The sequence below is a fragment of the Phacochoerus africanus genome, chromosome 12 (genome assembly GCF_016906955.1).
Source record: "Phacochoerus africanus isolate WHEZ1 chromosome 12, ROS_Pafr_v1, whole genome shotgun sequence".
Lineage (NCBI taxonomy): Eukaryota > Metazoa > Chordata > Mammalia > Artiodactyla > Suidae > Phacochoerus > Phacochoerus africanus.
This window is the reverse complement of record NC_062555.1, coordinates 55,659,395-55,680,019: the sequence shown is the minus strand read 5'-3', so window position 1 is coordinate 55,680,019 and position 20,625 is coordinate 55,659,395. Positions and strand designations below refer to the sequence as shown.

The 20,625-nt window shown below is 42.4% G+C and overlaps 2 protein-coding genes and 1 long non-coding RNA gene across 4 annotated transcripts in view; 1 reads left to right on the top strand and 2 right to left on the bottom strand.

The window, feature by feature from the left end:
• PRTFDC1 (phosphoribosyl transferase domain containing 1) overlaps positions 1 to 7,747 on the bottom strand; it is a 95,995-nt gene extending 88,248 nt beyond the window's left edge. The window contains exons 1-2 of one of the 2 annotated variants that reach the window (XM_047754508.1): positions 7,613 to 7,747; positions 6,162 to 6,227 (exon numbers count right to left, since the gene is read on the bottom strand). Coding sequence is in view for 1 of the 2 variants with exons in the window: in XM_047754507.1 (XP_047610463.1) it covers positions 4,295 to 4,342 (48 nt within the window). In the remaining variant the exon portion in view is untranslated. Of the gene's footprint in view, positions 1 to 4,294; positions 4,401 to 6,161; positions 6,228 to 7,612 lie in introns of those variants that run through there. The other variant, XM_047754507.1, reaches the window with a different exon arrangement.
• LOC125112369 (uncharacterized) lies at positions 4,578 to 20,522 on the top strand. Its single transcript, XR_007131129.1, has 3 exons — positions 4,578 to 5,622; positions 7,937 to 8,076; positions 20,073 to 20,522. It is a non-coding gene; the product is annotated as an uncharacterized LOC125112369 (long non-coding RNA).
• Positions 19,997 to 20,625, bottom strand: part of ENKUR (enkurin, TRPC channel interacting protein) — a 40,533-nt gene continuing 39,904 nt past the window's right edge. Inside the window, exon 5 of the mRNA XM_047754504.1 lies at positions 19,997 to 20,148. Coding sequence (XP_047610460.1) covers positions 20,059 to 20,148 — 90 coding nt within the window. The 3' untranslated portion in view covers positions 19,997 to 20,058. The remainder of the gene's footprint in view (positions 20,149 to 20,625) is intronic.

Genomic DNA, 20,625 nt, shown 5'->3' with positions numbered 1-20,625 from the left:
CTGCTCCTCTCTACCGCTAAACCCCACACCCAGGGCCCCACCCTCTCTCCTCCAGGCAGTGACCTTGGCGATAGCCAATTTCAGGTTCACATCTACCTGTCTACTGTCAGAAAGGAAGGGGGTCTCGCTCCTTAGCTCTGCTTCTGGGAATCCCAGACAAGAACAGCAACTGTCCCAGCTGGGGTCACTGGTCCAGCCCCGGGGCCAGGAGAGAAGGTTCACCGTGATGGGTGCCTCTGAGCTACACACTGAGAAGCTGAGTAAGCGCCGTCTCTGCCTAAGGCCCCAAGTTCTGCTTGCAGAGGAAAGCAGGGCTCAATAGACCAAATAACATCCTGTTTCATGTAGGCCTCCTCTCTGTGGTGGTTCAACACCCAGAGGTGAAACTCAGTCCACCTAGCAAAGTTGGGTGTTAGGTGGATTATGTGATTACTGTCACATTGCCATGCGGGGAGGGGGAGGAACATAACAGAAACACAATCATTTTAGATGTTCTTTTCTCCTTATTCCTACCAAACCTCCAGGTATAGGTATATACTACGGTACTTTTGATAAGTTCTTAAAAGACGGAACATATCTAATAACCTGATCCCCAAAGACCAGGTGGGTAGAGAAGATCTTTTCTCTCCCTGAGCAGTAACAAAGAAACACCAGCTGGGCGGGGGAGGGGGAGTAGGGGGACACTGGTGACCAGTCTACCCTGAGCAAAGCTTCCGATTTCAGAGTCAACATCTCTGAGGTGGCGATCAGCACTTACTCCCATTTGTTGTCAATAATCTACCAAGGTCCTACCTCCCCAATTCAACAGAAAGCCATTTGTAGGCAAGAGCCATCTTCAGTGTCTTTCTAATACCTTCTCTTGCACAAACTGTACTTTATGCCGAGTCATCTGGCTCTGCGACCCTTGCCATCTTCATCATCAAGTTTCTACCAACGCAAAAATTCTCTTCTCCACCTCATTTCTGGATACTCCAATACACGCTTTGGTGATCATTCTAGCTATTCTGTCTTGTGGCAACTTCACCTACCTCAAATGACTTCACCACTATTCCATCTTAGCCACATCCAAATCCGTCACAGTAGCTCCGCCTCCGCAATCCTTCTCTGCAAACACAGCTTCCTATGTAGCACAGTGATGGACAGATGGCTTCAATTCCTGCTTCCAACATTTGCTAATCATGTGACCTTGCGATTATTTATCAGTGCCTCAGTTTTCCTCTGAAAATGGGGATTATGATATCGCTTCTTCACAGTCATATGAGGGTTAAATTAATCATACAGGAAAACCACATAGTAAGTGCTCAATAAATGCCTGCTATTATTAGCTGCTTCTTTCCCCAATGGTTCTAAGGCTTCCCTTTGATTTTTTTTTTTTTTTTTCTTTTTAGGGCCACACCTGAGGCATATGGAGGTTCCCAGGCTAGGGGTCTAATCAGAGCTATTGCCGCTGGCCTATGCCAGAGCCACAGCAATGCCAGATTCGAGCCTCATCTGCGGCTTTCACCACAGCTCAGGGCAACGCCAGATCCTTAAACCACTGAGCGAGGCCAGGGATCGAACCCGCAACCTCATGGTTCCTAGTTGGATTTATTTCCACTGCGCCATGACAGGAACTCCTCCTTTGATTTTTTTTTTTTTTTTTTTGCAACATCCTTGAGAGCTCTCTACTTTCCCAGTACAAAAATGCTCCTGAGCTTTCCTTTTCCCTGGGGCCCATGATGCCATGGACTTCCACCAGCACCTTGAAGTCATTCTGAACTTGTCTTATTTGCCCATATCAAATTTGATGTCAATCTAATCCTCTCAAGTTCCACTGGAGAGAATGACACTAATACGGGGACTATCTCTACTATACCTTGGTTATTTTCGAATTCAGTGGACCCTCATGCTACCTCCCTGCATCTTTCATCAAATTACTTTGCTTTCCAGAGGACTTCCGTTAGTACCAACAGATTGGGCTACTTACTGTTCCATCATTTGCTTTTTAGATTTTAACAATCATCTTTTCCGATTAGTCACATCAATTTACCTCATTCCTTTTTTATTTTTGGCCATTCCTGTGGTGTGTGGATGCTTCCAGTCCAGGTATCAAACCTGCACCACAGCAATGACCCAAGCTGCTGCAGTGACAATGCCAGATCCCTAGCCGGCTGGGCCACAAGGGAACTCCCCTCATCCCTTTTTAAGAGCATCTATTATTAAATAATACTACTATATTTTAACCATGCTACTGATGGAATAGCTGTTTCAAAGATTTGCTACTAATGGCTTTTGTAATTGTCTTTTCCATCCTGATGCTACTTGCCCTTTCTGCAACCTCTGACCCTCCTGCTAACCTCTTGCCCCTCACCTCCACAAAACTTTGTTCCCTAGGTATCTACCACCCTGTCAGCTCTCTTCTACTTTGCTACTCATTCTTAGTCTTCCTATCTGCCTTCTCCCAGACACTCTGCTTCTTACATTGGGGGCTTTCCAGGTTTCTACCCTTAACTATGGTTTTACTTCCTTGCTCCACCCCATGTTCACTGGGCATCGCTCTCTAATGCCAAGCATCAGATATTTTTCTATTTATTGACAATTTCCAAATCTATCCAATCGCCCTCCTGAATTTCAAATAGGAATTTCAAATTGCCTCCTGTGCATCCTGACCATAGGCTTTACAGGCACTATAGGCTCAACTTCTCTTAAATTGAACTTAATTTTCCCATTTTATATTTTCATCCCCCTCCAACTCACCCCATCCCTAGGTCTAACCATCCTCTCCATGGCACCTGGAGTGACTTAAAAAAAAAAAAAAAGCATAAACTGGATGCCATGATTTCTTAGAATGTAAAGATTTCTTTGCACTTGGTAGGCATTGCCTTGGACAACCCTTCTTCAGAGTCTGCACATGGCTACCTACTGCTTAGCTAGCATCTCTTGTCATCCAGAGAGGCCACTCCGACCATCTGAGCTAAAGCAGCATCCCCGGCCTTCCTGCGATCACACTTCATCTCATTGATCTCTTTTCTTTTCATTGCACACATCACCATCTGAAAGCATCTTCTTTATTTATTTGCTTTCACACTGCTTGCCTGCCTTCCCCTCTAAAATGTAAGCTTCAGGAACACAAGGCTATGTCTTGTTTCCCCTGAGCCTAGAACACCACCTGTACCCCAGCAGGACAGTCAACATTAGTGGGATGCTTATATAAATGAATGCCTTCTCCTTTAGGAGGGTAAGGTCCGGCTATGAAATTAATACTGGGCAACACAGTACAACCTGAACAGGGCGGTGAGAGTGAGGGCTTTCCAAATCCAAACTTCCTATTCCTCTAGTCCTGTCCCAGCCACAGATTATCTGTGCATCACAGGCTGATCTCAAAACAAAGACTCTTCACGTAGCAAGTTAGCCCCACCCACCACCCCTCACCATCGGTTCACTTTAAACCTGACACATTAAAACCACCACCGTCCACTGAAACCATTCTCTTCCGAGCAGAAGCCAGCGGGCCACAGGGCAAGCCGTGACTGGAATCCAGGACACTGAGAGATGGCTGCTCACCGGGTGATGACTGACTATGAGCGGTTCCCAGGGATAAAAAGCCTCTGGTCTGGGACCCCAGCATCCTACATGCTCTCACCCGCCACACTTTTAGACACCCTACAATCATCCTCTCCAGCTGGCCCCACAGGCCCAGCGTGCTGTGCTTTCCTCTTGCAGAAACTGGCGCTTGCTCCAGGGGCGCTAGCGTGTCCCGACCGAGCTAGAGCTCGTGCAGAGGTCCCACAGAAAGGAGTCTGAGCCCAGGTTTCAAAGCTCAAACTCCGTCCACTAGAGCTACTTTATTTCCTAGCTGCTCTAGAGAATCCTCAGTATCCTTTCTGGAAACAAAACGTGAAGCCTACACTGGAAGAGTCAGGGGGGAGTACAATAGGAAGGAGTCCCACAAGAGCGGCCCGCAGGGGTCTTCACAGACCTGCCCGGCTCCCAGAGGTGACTCCTGTGGCCAGCAGGAGGGGGACCCGGCACCACACAGGCTTAATGCTGGCGGATTCCTGGCGGAGGCGGAGAGGACACTGACAACACGGGGTGAAGGGATGTTAAATGTGGGGTCAGATTGGGCTCGGGGTGGGGGTGGGTTGGAGGATGGAAGCGATCCCGCCGGAGGGAAGAACAAAGCCGTGGCCGCCCTCTCCCGAATGCATTTCTGGCGTTTAATCGAAAAGGCGGGGGGAGGGGGGTGCCAGGAAGGGAGGGGAGGGGAAGGCGCGGGGAGCGCGCGACTCGGCCCGAAATCGGAGTTTGCATTTACCACCACGCCTCGCCCGTAGTCTGGCGCCTCCTCACTGCTCCCGGCCATGTTTCTCCGGGGAAAGCGGGAAGGAAAGAAGGCGCGGGAAGAAGCCTGGAGGGTGACGGGCCGGGAGGGGGAGGGGTGGGATGTGGCCGCCCCGCCCCGCCTCGGTACCGCGGGCGGGAAAGCCACGGCGCGCGGACGACCCCACGACTGGCGCGGCTCCAGCGCCTCGGCCGGCGCCGCCAACTGGGGCCGGTTCTCGAACGCGGGGCGGGGATGCGGGGCCCGGGGCGGGGGCGCAGCTGCCGAGCGGCGCGCGCTCCACCTGAGCGCTGGCCCCGGGCGCCCGCGCGCCTCCCCTGCGGCCACCGCCTGCCTGCGTGCTCCGCATCCCGCCTTCTGCCCCGCGCCCCGCGGGGACTCGGGAGACCCAGGCTGCCCGCGGCTGGGCTTTTACAGAAACAGAAAGGGCACCCAGGTCCCCTGACTCCCTGTCTGTCGTCCCAGCTTTCAGGCTAACGAGGTCCTTGAATCCTTCCTGCTGACTTGTAGGCGCTCTTTATCCCAAGTCCATCTACGAAAGAGTCTGCGGTATGGGATATTCTCGAAGTACGGCTGCGGGCGAAACTAAGATGTGTTCTTTAAGTCCTCGAACTGCCCAGCCAGGGGTTTGAAAGAGCCGTGCGGTGGCCCATCCCTGAACCACGCCCGCGGTTACAGGATTAGGACTTGGAAATAGGGGCTTTCCTTTACCGCTTTCGGCGCGAAAAAAAGATTTTTTACTCATTATCTATTTTACCACTTTTGTAAGAACAAACGGTCAAATTTTGATTTTCTCAGGCTGCAGTTTAGAGCAGTTTAGAGCTGCCGATTAAAAAGCCTCCCTTGAATCTTTTGTTAATTCAACCCTGATCCCAGCCTTCCCCCGACTGAGGGTCCCTCCCGGTTCTTTGTCCATTCCTCAAGGGCCCTGCTTTCCCTTTATATGTATTCATCGCCTGGTCTCTGCAAGCTCGCCTCATCCTTTGCAGCTCTGCTCTGGTGGGAAGCCCCGAGCTGAGGGCGGGTCTCCGACTCGGACCTCTATGTTGTTCATCTGTGGGTTCTGGCACAAGGCAGGGAGTGAAATGCTGATTTGCTTGATTCGAGGGGGAAATGGTTATCAATCAGTTAATGTCGCCCCGGGTTGCAAAAACCAGACGTGGCTGTGCTCAGCCCTGTTTGTCGTTACCCTGTCGGAAGTGACAGCACGGGGAAGGCGGGCAGCTCCTTGGATCGCTGAAACTAGGCGCTGTGCTTGCAGATTGGCTCCCATAAACCGAGTGAAAGTGTTTCTTGCTCAGGTAAACGTTTTCTCTCAGTAACTGTCAGATGTCCTTGTCTGGGGCAATTTTTATAGTCTCACTCATCTCTTTTCTCACAGGTGAGGGGCCATCTGCTATTTTCATTGCTAAAGACTGAGCCCAGGAAGCATCTTCACAACCTGAGTTCCAGGAACTGAAAACTGATGATCAAACTTTAGGGTTCAGAAGACTCTTGGGTAGCCAGCCACTTCCCTACTCCACACATTCTGGTGGAGAAGCTGTGTGTTCAGACTCAGAAGTCTGTGCTGCTAAGGCACCCAAGAGAATGAGGCAGAGGTTGCCAACCATGCCTTAAAGATGCAAATTCACATTTACCCATAAGAGGCTCAGAGTGTACACTGGGTCTTAAGGAACACAAAAGTTACAAATGTCAAAGTTACAGATGTAGTTGCTCTATAGAAGTCAAAAAGCAACAACGGTGGGAACTGTGGGAAATGGTAGATACATCTTCTTTCCTTAGAAAGGCTGTTAATATAATGTAAAACCAATAGGTTCACAATGAATAAAAACCCACTTACTTGAATGACAACAGGAACCTTATGAATGCAGTCAAGAACATCCTATAGAGATCCATATAGGGCATCCTATAAAGCAAACAATGATGCACAAATCATTTAAGTTGAATTCATTTTATCTTTTTATATATTCATAGCATTTTGTGTGATCTAATTATTCTTCTGTAATTTGGACAGCATTAATGTAATACAGTATATATTTGATGTCACAAATAGCATTTGCAAGAACCAATACCCAAGAATAACAACTCATGTGTCCAGGCTTCACTCTCAATCTTGCGTATGAGGACTTAAAGGCAAAAATTCTTTTTAAATCTGAAATTTCTGTTACATGTCTAGCGCAGTGGCTTTAGTCTAGGATTTGGATTTTTCTAGTAATAATCCATATGACTTTAGCCAGTGAGGCTAAGCCAATTACATCAATTAAGATGCTATTAATATTAATGGCAAGTTTGAATGTTATGGCCTGGAAAGAGCAATTAAAAGATAGACAGACCATCATTGCGTTAAGGTTGAACTGTTTAAAAACAAACTCCCCACGATCTATAGAATTCTATTTTGTTCCTGATGATTAAAATTCTCTCAGCAACCAAAAAAAAAAGGGGCCTCAATTTTCTCGTCAATAAGAGGGACAGTACAGTTCTGCTCTACTGCATATAAAGATGAGATTAAGATGAGAAAACATGCAAGAGAATACTTTGAAAAATGCTATAAAACCGTAAGGTGTTATTAATTTGAGATGCTGTGACAATATATGACCAAATGTTTGTAAAGTTTCTTATGGGAAAATGACAGGATAATTGCCTTTTTAAGATAGGTTTAGGGTGACCAATCAGGGACAGTTATAATCTAGGGACAAGGTGGGACTGGTATGAGAATGGAATCAGTAAAAAGATAAAATTAGGAGTTCCCGTCGTGGCGCAGTGGTTAACGAATCCGACTAGGAACCATGAGGTTGCGGGTTCCATCCCTGCCCTTGCTCAGTGGGTTAACGATCCAGCGTTGCCGTGAGCTGTGGTGTAGGTTGCAGACGCAGCTCGGATCCCGCGTTGCTGTGGCTCTGGTATAGGCCGGTGGCTACAGCTCCGATTCAACCCCTAGCCTGGGAACCTCCATATGCCGCGGGAGCGGCCCAAGAAATAGCAACAACAACAACAACAATAACAACAGAAAAAAAGACAAAAAAAAAAAGATAAAATTATTCACATAGTGGAATCTCCCTTAAAAAGGATATGTTAGCTCAGATTGTGCCTTTTTGATACGCCATTGAGGATAAAGACATATATCTTTACAAAGTTAATAACCAGTAAATAATGCTTGTATTTTCTATCATTCTCTTGATCTCCTTTTAGTTGGAGTTTCCCATATTTTAAATTCTGAAATTATCTAGTATCACTACCATGGTGAAAACAAACATTTATGTCTAGACTTTGGTCCTGAAAGTATATACTAACCTTTTGACAGTTTGGTAGAACTTTTGCCAATATTAATCTGTTACTGAAGGAGTGATTCAATCTATATATTGAGTTATTCAGAGCCAGTCATTCCACTGAGTGACTGATTGGCAATCCAGCAGGGCATTTTTTTTTTTTTTTTTGAGTCCTGAAACATGAAGATAAACAAAAAAATGCTCAGCCTGGGAATTATGTTGAAATATATAAACATGTGAAACTCGGTGACTCAGATTGTTAGTCACACAGTCACTGGTTAGAGTCTGGATGAAATCCATTGTGAACAAACGCCAGTAATAATGATGATGATATTTTGATTTTTCTTAGTGCTGAACAAAACCCTTTGCAAATGTTACAAGTACAAGAAAAGAAAGAAAGAAAGAAAGAAAGAAAGAAAGAAAGAAAGAAAGAAAGAAAGAAAGAAAGAAAGAAAGAAAGAGGCAAGATACTTTCATTCCGATTTCAGGGTAAGTAAGAATCCCACTATTTTTGAGGCATTTTTTTTCCCCTCTATATAAATACAGGAAAAAGTATAGTTGCAAATAATTACAACACAAAACAACTTAAGCAAAAGCCTAATCAGTATTCGGTTAGCATAATAAGCCCTCTTTCCTGGCCTCTTGTGTGAAGCAGACTGGATCCAATGTGTTACTCTTACAGTAAAAGAAACAATGGCTCCATAGCAAATCCTACAAAGAAACCCAGGAGCTACATTCGGAATTATGTTTTGCACTATTACACTTTCCTTGGTAATTAACCTTCTGCTGAAGAACACAGGGAGGGTAAATTTAAGTCTTTTCTTTTGCAATAATGTTAGGCATGAGGAATATCATCGACAGTATGTGTTGGGCTGCTGGAGAGATATCCCCCCACTATCTCCCCATCTGACCGGAACAGGAATTGGAGAGCTTCAGAGTAAAGGAATAATGTGTCCATGTGTTCCTCCAGATCTCAGAGTCCTGGCAGCCGACCTCAACTCTCTTGGCCACCATAAAGTAGTCATTGAGAGGACACAGCTGCAGGAAGTAGAGGCTAAGGACTAAACAAATCCACAGGGCTGGAGGCACAAGTCATGTACGTGACCCTAACACAATACCTTGTGGTTGTGAATGAATGGATTAGCATCTCAGGGTGCTGTGACAGCTTATGCAAAATTAATTGGTGCCTCAGCCAGTGTTGAGTTTCTAATGGAAAGATGCCCACTTCAGACATACACAAATACACCAAGGAGACCTCCTTAGCTGATGAAATTTCTGCTGGTATTGTAGGAAGACTAAGGACCAAATGGAATGGGAACTGAGCTGTTTACTCTCTTGGCTGAACATGGGTTCTCTTCAGATCAGAGTGATGTACAACATCCACTGGCCATATCCCAGGACCTGATCCAGTTCTTGCCAGGTTCTGGGTTGTAGTTTAGAGTTGAGGTGGGAGTATACAGGATTTGTTTTCCTGTGTCTGTCTTATTTCATCAGGCATACTGTTCTTCAGATGCATCCATCTTGTCATAAAAAGGAGGATTTCCTTCTCTTTTATGGCTGAATAATATACCACTATATATGAAATAAAAAATATATACAATAGGATATATTGTATATAATATATAAGGGAATACATAATATAAATAATGGATAATATATGATATTGCATTATATATATTACATTTCATTAGATATAGTTATAGGTATTTCATATTTTGATAAAGATTGCATTGAATCTATAGGTTGCCTTGGGTAGTCTGAACATTTTAACGATATTAATTCTTCCAATTCATGAACTAATGATATCTTTCCATTTATTTATGTCTTCTTCAATTTCTTTCATCAATGTCTTATAGTTTTTAGTGTTCACATTTTTTTTTCACCTCATTGGTTAAATTTGTTCCTAAATATTTTACTCTTTTTGGTGTTATTTTATGGGATTGTTTTTTTCATTTCTTTTTCAGATAGTCCAATGTTACTGCATGGAAACATAGTTGATTTCTGTATGTCGATTTTGTATCCTGCAACTTCACTGAATTTATTAGCTCTAACAATCTCTTGGTTTTTAGCATTTCCTGTGTATAATATCATGCCATCTACAAAGAGAGACAGTTTTTCTTTCTTTCTGAGTTAGGTGGCTGTTATTTCTTTGTCTTACCTACTCTGGCTAAGATGTTCAGCAGTATGTTGAATAGAAGTGGTGAGAGTGGGAACATTTTTCTTGATCTTGGAGGATAAGCTTTCAGGTTTTTACCACTGAGTATGATGTTACTAGTTGTGGGCTTTGTCATATACGGCCTCTATGCATGTTGAGGCACATTCCTTCTATTCTTAATTTGTTGAGAGTTTTTTATAAGGAAAGGAGGGTGAACTTTGTCAAATACTTTTTCTCCATCTATTGAGATGATCACATGTTTTTTTTCCTTTATCCTGCAAATGGAGTATATCATATTTGACTTGTGTATATTGAACCATCTTTGCATCTCAGGCATAAACTCACTTGATTGTGATGTATGATCCTTTTAATATGCTGTTGCATTTGGTTTGCTAGTGTTTTGCTGAGGATTTTTGATTCTATCTTCATCAGATATACTGGTTTTTAAATTTTTTTTGTACTGTCCTTATTTAGCTTTGGTATGAGGGTAATGCTGGCCTCATAACAAGAGTCTGGAAGTATTTCCATCTCTTTAATTTTTTAGAAGAGTCTGGAAAGGATTGACATTAACTCTTCAGCAAAAGTTTGGTAGAATTTACTACCATGAAATGGTGAAACTTTCACCATTGTGGGCTTTTCTTTGTTGGGAGATTTTTGATTACTGCTTCAACTCCTTACTCATTATTGGATGGTTCAGATTTTCTATTTCTTCATGATTCAATCTTGATAGATATATGTTTCCAGGAATTTATCCATTTCTTCTAAGTTGTCTAATTTATTGCATATAATTGTTCATAGTAGGCGCCTACGGTCCTTTATACTTTTGTGGTATCAGTTATAATGTCTGCTCTTTCATTTATAATTGCATTTCTATTTTATTACAAAATTATTTTATTTATATTAATTTATTCTTTTTTGTTGGTTTGTCTAGGTAAAAGTTTGCTAATTTTGTTAATCTTTTCAAAAAAATAACTCATAGTTTTATAGCTCTGTTCTACTGTTTTTCTGGTGTTTCTTTTTTTTTTTTTTGGGTGCACCTGTGGCATGCAGAAAGAAGTTCCTGGGCTACTGATTGAACCTTCACAACAGCAATTACAACACTGGATCCTTAATTGCTAGGTCACCAGGGAACTCCTTCTGGTCTCTTATTTATTTATGTTCTTCCTTGCAATTTCCTTCCTTGAGCTACCTTAAGGCTGATTGTTCTTTTTGTTGTTGTTGTTCCTGTAAGTATAAAGTTAGGTTGTTTATTTGAGATCTTTCTTTTTTCTTAATGTAGACATTTATCATTGAAAAATTTCCTCTTAGAACTGATTTTACTGCATCTCATTAGCTTTGGTATGTTTTATTCCCATTTTCATTTGTCAAGATACTTTTTGATTCCTTCTTTGATCCATTGGTTGTTCAGGGGTGTGTTGTTTAGTGGGATTGCCTCCAGGATTGCAATAAAGCAAGACTGGAACTGAGTCATGTGGCAACTGCTGGGTCCATAGTGGTGTTTGTGATTTTGGCAAGCCTTTTTTACCATGAGCTTAGGTGGGCATGGATCCTGTTTGGTCTCTAAGTAGATGACTCTAGGACCTTGGTCAGTAGGGCTGGTGCTGGGACAAGAGTCCACTTCAGGGTCTGTATTGGGTCTGCAGAGAGCTGGCCTGCTGTCATGTACAGATACAGGGGTGTCTTCTACCAGGTTTCTGGGAGAGATCCTGCTGGATAACTGGTCAGATCCCTGAGCATGCAGGATTACTCTGGACCATGGCTTAGAGTGGCTGGAACTGAGATAAAAGGCTGCTGTATGGTCCACAGCTGGAATTGAAGTCTGCAGGCCTGCTTCCAGGAGCATGGATGGGTATGCCTCCTGCTAGGTTCCTGGGTGAGTCCAGCTGCCCCTGGACCATGGCTAAGCAGGATGGGAGGCAGGTCACAGGGCTGCTTCCAGATCTGTAATCAAACCAGTCAGGGGGCCTGCCACTGGAGACATGAAGGACCACGTCTCCTACAAGGTCCTTGGGTGGGCAAGACCTCTGCCATCAGACCAAGGTTGATGGGCCTCTCTCCAGGGTCCCTGACAGGCATGTCCCCCTTTGGGTCTCTGAGCAGGATCATTCCTGGCTGAGAGGGACTGGAGCTGGCTCACAAGTCACTTCAGGGTCTACAGCTAGGACTGAGGTTCGTGGGCCAGGTCTCCTCCTGTGTCCCTTGATGGATAATGCTGTTGGCTGGCCCAAACAAGTCCATAGGGAGAAGAGGCTCTTTCTGGGCATGGTTGGGACCACAGTCAGTGGCCTGCTACCTGGGTGTGGGCCTGCCTTCTTAAAACGGCCCTCCTTGGTCTTGGGCTCTACCAGGGTTTCACAACCTCCTACCTGAATCTAAAGTTCCCACAAAGGCACTTTGTCTGAGGATAATTACCAAATTATTGTTGCTGTGGCAGATACAGGCGGGGGACCTCTCCTTCAACCATCTTAATGGCCTATAACTTAAAAAAAAATTAAAATGTGTTCTTAAATTTTAAAATTAGTATAAATTTAAAATTATTTAAATTGGAAAATATAGAAAAATAGAAGTACAGTATAAAGGCATTTTAAACATCGTTGGTCTTCTCCAATTTTGCGGTTCTAGAAAGTTTATCTTACACAGTGGTGTCTAAATGGCTAGTTATAATATCCTGCTTTTATACTTCACACTCTAAATAAAATAAATGTATAACACAAATGTTTTTCCATAGTATAATAAACTCCTTATAAATATCACTTGAAATGGCAATGCCATCATTTACTTAACCATTCCTCAATATTTTTTAATTACTTCCAAATTTTGTAGAAAATTTTATTTTTATAAAATATATAACTGTGTGTAATAAAAATTATAGGTATTTTAACTATTTCTGTAGGATAAATTCTCTAGAAATGGAATTTCTAAGTTATAGGGTGTAAATATTTTAAGGCTTTTGATATATAGTTCTAAATTTAGCTTGCAATATTAATGTCTTTCTTCAATGGAAAATTATAGTAAATTTCATGGATTTTTAACTGAACATGGATAAAATTTTACTGCAAAAACACTTTGAGGTTTGAGGGAAGGGTATTAGCTAACATATGTTAAAAGCTGAGTAATTGGAACTAATAAGAAAAGTCAGTTTGAATTTGTGACTAATTCTTAACTATAGACTACTTTAAGACAATGTGCTTTTATTGCTGTAGTCCATAAAATAATATCTAGACTAATGAAAAGTTTATGGTACTCGGAGGCTTTGGCTCCCAGTCAGGCAGACTCAGCTTTAAAATCACACTCCACCACCTACCACCTGACCTTGGGCAAGTTTCTTAACTTCTTTGCCTTATTTTCTGCATCTGTTCAATGAAGATAATGTTTGTTCTTACTTCTTAGGGTAATTGTGAGCCTTAAATAAAATCATGTGTTCAGAGTGCCAAGTATCTTTATCTGTTATTAAACAAGAATAATTTTCAACGGAATTCCTAGTCAGTTAGAATTTCTGCACCGATAAACAGATAAGTTAAAAAATTTTAAATAAATAAACCTATAATCAATGAAGTTTCTTATGTAAATGAGCTAACACTTTCCATGAAATTATATTTGCTGTATTACCAACTTTATATATATATATATATAATTTATATATGTGTGTGTATATATATATGTATATATGTTGTATATGTAAAAAAAGCAAGCCATAAGAAAAGCCTTTGTATAATTAATACAAACAGAGATGGATTCTGAGTTAATTAAAAGGTCTATTTTTTTATTTATGGCTTTACTATTTTTTATTTTACATTAGAGAGAAAAAAAGCTTGATTTAATGCTCTTCATGTTTGGAATATGAAGGACAACAATAAAAGCTAACTTCAAAATTAATGAATATACTTCAAATAAGATTCCATCAAACATAAATACACTGATATTCTCAGTATTTATAACCTACAGCTAAGGGACAAATATAAATGAATCATATAAAAAAAGTCACTTAATATTTTTTCTAAGTTTCTCCGTAAGGAGCAATTGAGGAAAGTTTTCTAGTGAAAAGCTGTCCCCCAGTGCAGAAGTGGGCACTGCATTAGTATGGGGGTGAGGCCAGTTCTGTTTCTACAGGCCATTTTATTTATTTATTTATTTTGGCAGCGCCTATGGCATGTGGAAGTTCCTGGGCCAGGGTTTGAACCTGTGCCACAGCAGCGACCTGAGCTGCTGCAGACAGCACCGGATACGTAACCTACTGTACCACAAGGGAACTCCTCTACAGGCTATTTTAGATGCTATTTGGTTACTGTGGTCTGTGGCTTTCTTACTCTAGCACTCACTTTACCTCAAATTCTCCACTGTTTCTTAGCTCAGCAAAACTATCTTTTTTTTTTTTTTGGTCTTTTTTTAGGGGTGCATCTGCAGCAATATGGAAATTCCCAGGTTAGGGGTTGAACTGAAGCTGTAGCTACTGGCCTAAACTACAGCCACAGCAACACTGGATCCAAGCCGAATCTGCGACCTACACCAAAGCTGATGGCAATGCCAGATCCTTAACCCACTGAGCGAGGCCAGGGATCTAACCTACGTCCTCATGGATGTTAGTGAGATTCGTTTCCACTGAGCCATACTGGGAATTCCTCATGATCCATTTGATCTTGAAGCTCAGGCCAATTTCATCATTATCTGAGTTTGTCTCTTGGCTTGAGAAATAACCTTCAGATTCTCTTTGGTTCAAACCAAATCCACACAGAGCAAATAATGCTAAAAGTCAAGGAGATGAGAAATTTTCAACAGGTCTTTAAGATCATTTAAAGGAACAGGAGGCCAGAAAAAATCTAGTTTGTATAATAAGACCAAATGCATAACCAGGATATAATTTCTTTCTCACTCTAGGATTGATGTCATTGGCTTTTTATTCATAGGCTTTCAGCATATTCGGCACAATCGGTCACAGAATATACACCCAGGTCACCTTTTACAGAGCATAAAAAAATGAGAGATGACTCAGGCTTCTCTGTGGCTCTGGGGATTTTGCCAAAGCTTAAGTGACACAGACAGACTGTCTCAAAAATCATAAATATCATACCTGAACTCTGTACTCATTACCTTTTTACCTTGATAGTCAAGTCCTATTACCTTTTTTTTTTTCTTTTTCTTTTTGCTTTCTAAGGCCATACCCAAGGCACATGGAGGTTCCCAGGCTAGGGGTCAAATCAGAGCTACAGCTGCTGGCCAATACCACAGCCACAGAAATGTGGGATCCAAGCCCTGTCTTCGACCTATACCACAGCTCATGGCAATGCCAGATCCTTAACCCACTGAGCAAGGCCAGGGATTGAACCTGCGTCCTCATGACTCCTAGTCAGATTCATTTCTGCCAAGCCATGATGGGAACTCCGCTATTACCTTTTATATTACTATTTGTTGTTGTTGTTACATGTGACCTTTCTACATTCTTTTTCAACATTTCTTTTTTAAGTCTTAAAACTAGTTTGGGTTTCTGAGTTCTTGCTTTTGGCATACTTCTAAGATTCAATTCAGTTGTCTAATTGAGTAGATTGAGTTTTTAAAAATAGCAGAATTTTAAAGATGATTAATATTGAGAACGATTACTGAAATTGTCATTTGAGCAGTTGTTCTGAAACTATTTTGGGTTAATTTGGAACACCTGAAATATGAGTTTCCAATGATTGTTCTTAGAGAGATTAGACATTTTAAAAGGTTTTTTCCAAATCTGCCACATTTTCTTCTTCTTGTTAAAAAAAACAAAAAGAAAAAGGAAAACTCTGGCCTAAAATCAAACCATGAAAAATGCTGTAAAACAATATGCAAGCAAAAAAACCCTGAATATCCCGTTTGCCTTAGCATAATGAGAAACATAGAGAAAAAAGGCAGTGGAAACAATTATCTAAGCCCAGTTCATGAACTTGAAGATTAATGGGGAATACAGGGAACATGTTCCCTGTCCACCTGTGCAAAGCTCTAGGCAACACCACTGTACTGAGATTCCCTAGGTTTGGAGGCCCAGAAGGTTTTGCCAGTGGGGGTGCCCAGGTACATAAACTGCCATGCATTTTACCTGCTCTTAGACCAGGATTTTTCAGCCTTAGCAAAAGGACATTTTGGGCCAGTAAGTCTTTTTTGTTATAGCTGTTCAGTGCCTTCTATGATGTTTAGCAGCATCCTTGATTTTTACCTACTAGAAGCCAATACCACTCCCAGTTGTGACAATAAAAATATCTACAAAAAGTGTTAAATGTCCCTCTGGAGGGGAGGAACGGACAAAATAATTTCCAGTTAGGAATCACTGTCCTAGAGTAACAGATCTTATGCTGGTCTCAACTATTTCTACTTTATTCTGAAGAGATAAAGGAAAAGGTTTGTCTGACAGCCAGAAGACCCACTGCCAATTCATCTATAGCCCTCCCTCTATGGAACAGTGTGAGGGTTTTTTCTTTCTTTCATGGACTAGAAAAACATAACTGAACATAAAACACTGATTATGTTTCAAACATAGAAAAACATATATCAAAGTTCAGATCAAAAAGCAAAACTAAAACTTGGGTTTCTACACTTTCTTTCTTTCTTTTTTTTTTTTTGTCTTTTTTGCCATTTCTTGGGCCGCTCCCACAGCATATGGAGGTTCCCAGGGGTCCAATCGGAGCTGTTGCCACCAGCCTACGCCAGAGCCACAGCAACACGGGATCCAAGCCGAGTCTGCAACCTACACCACAGCTCACAGCAAGGCTGGATCCTTAACCCACTGAGCAAGGGCAGGGACCGAACCCACAACCTCATGGTTCCTAGTTGGATTCGTTAACCACTGAGCCATGAGAGGAACTCCCCTCTACACTTTCTTTTTATTATAGACAATCATTTTCCATTTTCTCTTAGTCCTTCAAAATAGGAATTTGAGTTTATAATATTAATAAATTTCTAGGGTTCATTAATATTATTTCCATCTCATATAAAGAAAGGTAAGTTTCAGGGGGAGGCTGAGCAGCCTACTTAAGACTCTCTGAAGTATTTATTTTAAATTCGTGAGGCTCATGGCAAAATTCAGAAGTGAGACTGTCTTGTTAGACCTGTCTTTAATACAGAGCCACACGTGCTAGGCTGAGCAAGACACTACGTAGATGAGCCCACCTGCTATGGTGGGCAAACCAAATCAGGAGTCACAGCACTGCAGTCTGTGCCCAGCCTCTGCCACTTACCACGTGACCTTGGGACTCACAACCATGAGAGTCAGTTCCTCCATGTGAAAATGAGGACAGTCATGATTCTCTGATGTGATTATATGTGACCACCTTTGTATTAGGATTACTGTCACTTGTACTATTCTACTTTTCCCCCTTTCCCTTCCCTCCTCTCTGCTGTATCTATTCCTTGCACACACCCAGGCCCACAGGACCACAGCCCACACATACTTGCCCAGCCCTGATTCTAAGTCCCAGCACTGCACAGAGCTTGCCAGCATTTATGCAGGGTTTTAGAAAACTAAGATTGTGGAGTTCCCGTTGTGGGGCAACGGAGACGAATCCGACTAGGAACCATGAGGTTGCGGGTTCAATCCCTGGCCTCGCTCAGTGGGTTAAGGATCCCGTGTTGCCGTGACCTGTGGTGTAGGTCGCAGACACGGCTCGGATCCTGTGTTGCTGTGGCTGTGGCATAGGTCAGCAGCTACAGCTCCAATTAGACCCCTAGCCTGGGAACCTCTGTATGCTGCATGAGCAGCCCTATAGAGACAAAAAGACAAAAAAACAACCCAAAAAAAGCACCAAAAAAACCCCACAAAAACTAAGATTGCAAGCTTCATTAATTAACTGAGTGCTCTTTCAATTTCTTACTACTCAAAACAGTTTTGGTAAATTTCCAAATGCTTAGATGTCTATGAGTATAAAAAGTCAGATTCTCTGCGAAAATAATCACCAAAGTCTCAGCAGTGGGGCAGGAGGAAAACAGAGGTCATCTGGTCCAGCGAGGATGCCTGTCCTACAGTCAGGATGCTTTTACTGATGGTTACTCAGCACTTTGCAGGCAACCCAACCTCATTTTTGAGAAGTTCTAATTACTGGAAAATTCTGTCTTGCCTGAACCTGAACCTGTACCTTTGGGGTTTTTTTTTTGTTTTTGTTTTTGTTTTTGTTTTTCTGGAACAACACTGATTGCTTCTCTTTCCTCGTTCACTAATGAGCAACACAGCCATCAGCAAGCCGATACACCTGCTACATTTAAAGACTTGATATGTGACATTATCCAATACAAAATGATGAAACTAATTCTGCAGGTGCATGACCACATGAAACTTAAGTCTCACTTCTGGCATTTTTTAGTGCAGGTTGTATACCTTGGAACACTACGCAACTCCCAGGGATCTGAATCTTCTGATAAAAGGTTTACTGTGAGTCTGGACATGAAAACTTTAGAACAAGAGATCTAACTGGAAGAGACTATGAGTTACCTTTGCTTTTGATTGTGACGATTTTTGGACACTGACTTCAAAGAGGATGCCTGTAAGAATATTCTGCCCAGAATACGTTTAGATTCGCAGGCTTCCTCTGGAATAAGTGTCAAACATAGTCCAAAGGAAGTATGAATTGGAACCTCCTCCTCATATGTAGAAAATAGTATACGAAACTTGAACATGACTCTTAGGCCATTTGCATACTGGCATCTATGCTACCTTTGTAGTTAGAGAAGAAAAATGAAACACGCAAAGTTTGTAATACTTAAGTGGCTGGTAGAGACCTATGCAAGTGCTATGTGCAACTTTCTCATTAACTTTGAAAGCAGGTAGACAGTAACACCTTCCGGTTTCCTTCCATTTTTTCTCGCAGTGTCTTAAGGCTTTTTCTGGGCACCTTCTGAGGCACTTTCCAGCACTGACTGAGTAGCCTATGCTTCCAGCCCAGTTCCTGGGGTCCCTTTTCCATTATGCAATCTCATTGTGTTACAGTGTGCCACTCCACTTATACAAGCATTAAAGTGGATGGACTATGGTACAAGAAAGATGCTAGAGATTAAGAGAAATCTTTGTGAGGTGACCATCATTTACTCTTCAGGTGCCTGAGTGTATGCCTCTCTCATGGGCATCCACACTCTCCCCCATCAGCACTGCCGCTGCCGGTCAGGAATGGTGAGATCTTGAATAATTACCTAACCTCTGTGTCTTGGTTTCCTTAGCACTAGGAGAGGAGGATAATCATACTTGACCATAATCGTAAGGTTATTACGATCCCTGAGTTGCAGTTAAGCCTTTAGAACAATACAGAACTTGGTAACTGCCTTTATTTGTTACCTATTATTACTACTTTAGAGAAGAAAATATGGCAATATCTTTATGGGCTATTCATGGCTTTGAAAAGTCATATAACACCTCAGCTTTTTGTTGGCCTAATTTAACGAACACATGTACATGTAATCTTGTGAGGCGAATGTGGTAACCACTACGGAAACACAGCATCACTTGTAACCTTGTAATGTACTTGTTCTCACAATGAGCAAGACCTGCTGCTTTGCCCACCATCACAAAGATTTTAGATTCTGTGGGTACCAGGTTCAGTTTCTGCCTTCACAAATTCAGAGCTTCTATCTTCTTTTCTGCAGCGCACACATGTGTGTGTACGCACCACACATGCTTGAAAAAGTGGCAGAGGTGGATCCAGCTGGTCTGGACCTCCCATTCCTCTGTCATTATTTTACACAATGAAACCATGTGATTTCTTTCATCATGTGCAGCTGGTACCACCTGGTCTGCCTTTGAGGGATGCCATCCCCAGAAATGATGAAAGTCTTGGGCTCCTGCAAAGGAGAATAACCTCCACGGGGCAAGGGCGTGGAAGATCATGAATGCTATGTCTTTTTTTCCTTTAGTTAAGTCTTCCTTTTTCTCAATGCATTATTCTTTGCCTACTTTTACATTTGGATCTTTGAACAACAATTTTATGAGAGATGTTTCAGCGGTCTCTGATCTGACTCTCCTTTATGCCCTATTTGCATAGTAATGACACCTATAGGTATCATTACATGTGTGCAAAATATCTATAAACATATATATCTGTGTTACATGTATATCTCAGCTGACCAAATAATTATGACTTCACACATCCAAAACTGAAAGAATTAGCTGCAGCCTAAAGATATAAGAAAATATAGTCAAACAATACATAATTTTTTTCAAGATTTTAACCAGGCTTCTGGTATTTCTGGCTATTGGCTGTGTCACCACTGGGACACCAAAAGAGTGAGAAACATTGGTGGAAAATGTTATTACCTGGTAGATTTTTAAAACCCATGTGCTATCAAGATCTTGGGCTCCCATTCCCTCTTCTTTCTCATCCAAATCCAGGAAGCAGGGCTTTCTCAGGCCCAAGAGGAAGAAGAACTCTGTTTCCTTTGTCTCGGACAACAATCCTTTTCCAGGGCTGACAAACAAGGAAAACAAAGCATAAGCTGAGCCGTTCTGAGGTGCTCCTGCTCATGAGGTGTAAGTCGGCAAAAACGTGAGGTCTTGCAGAACCAACAGGGCAAAAGCAGGAAAAGCCTTCGATGTCCTCCACCAGCCTCCTCACCCAGATGCTGACACCCCTTCACTCATCAAGCAGCTAGCATTCTTCATAACACCCTTTGCCATCTGAGGTCCCCCAGAGCTGCCATACCTGGACCTGCCTTGAGTGATGTGACTGCACACCTATGGCTTGTCTCAGTCCCCTATGCTGTCCTACTCCCTTATGTGCCTTCTGACTCCTTCGGTTGGGCCACTTCTACCTGTTTGGATAATCCAACTGAGAAATACCCGGTAAGACAGGTTGGTGGAATTTCAGACACTGTCACATATGGATGAGGGCCTAGGATGTTTGGAAACCCAAAACATCACCTAGGAATCCTGTATCTTACTCAGG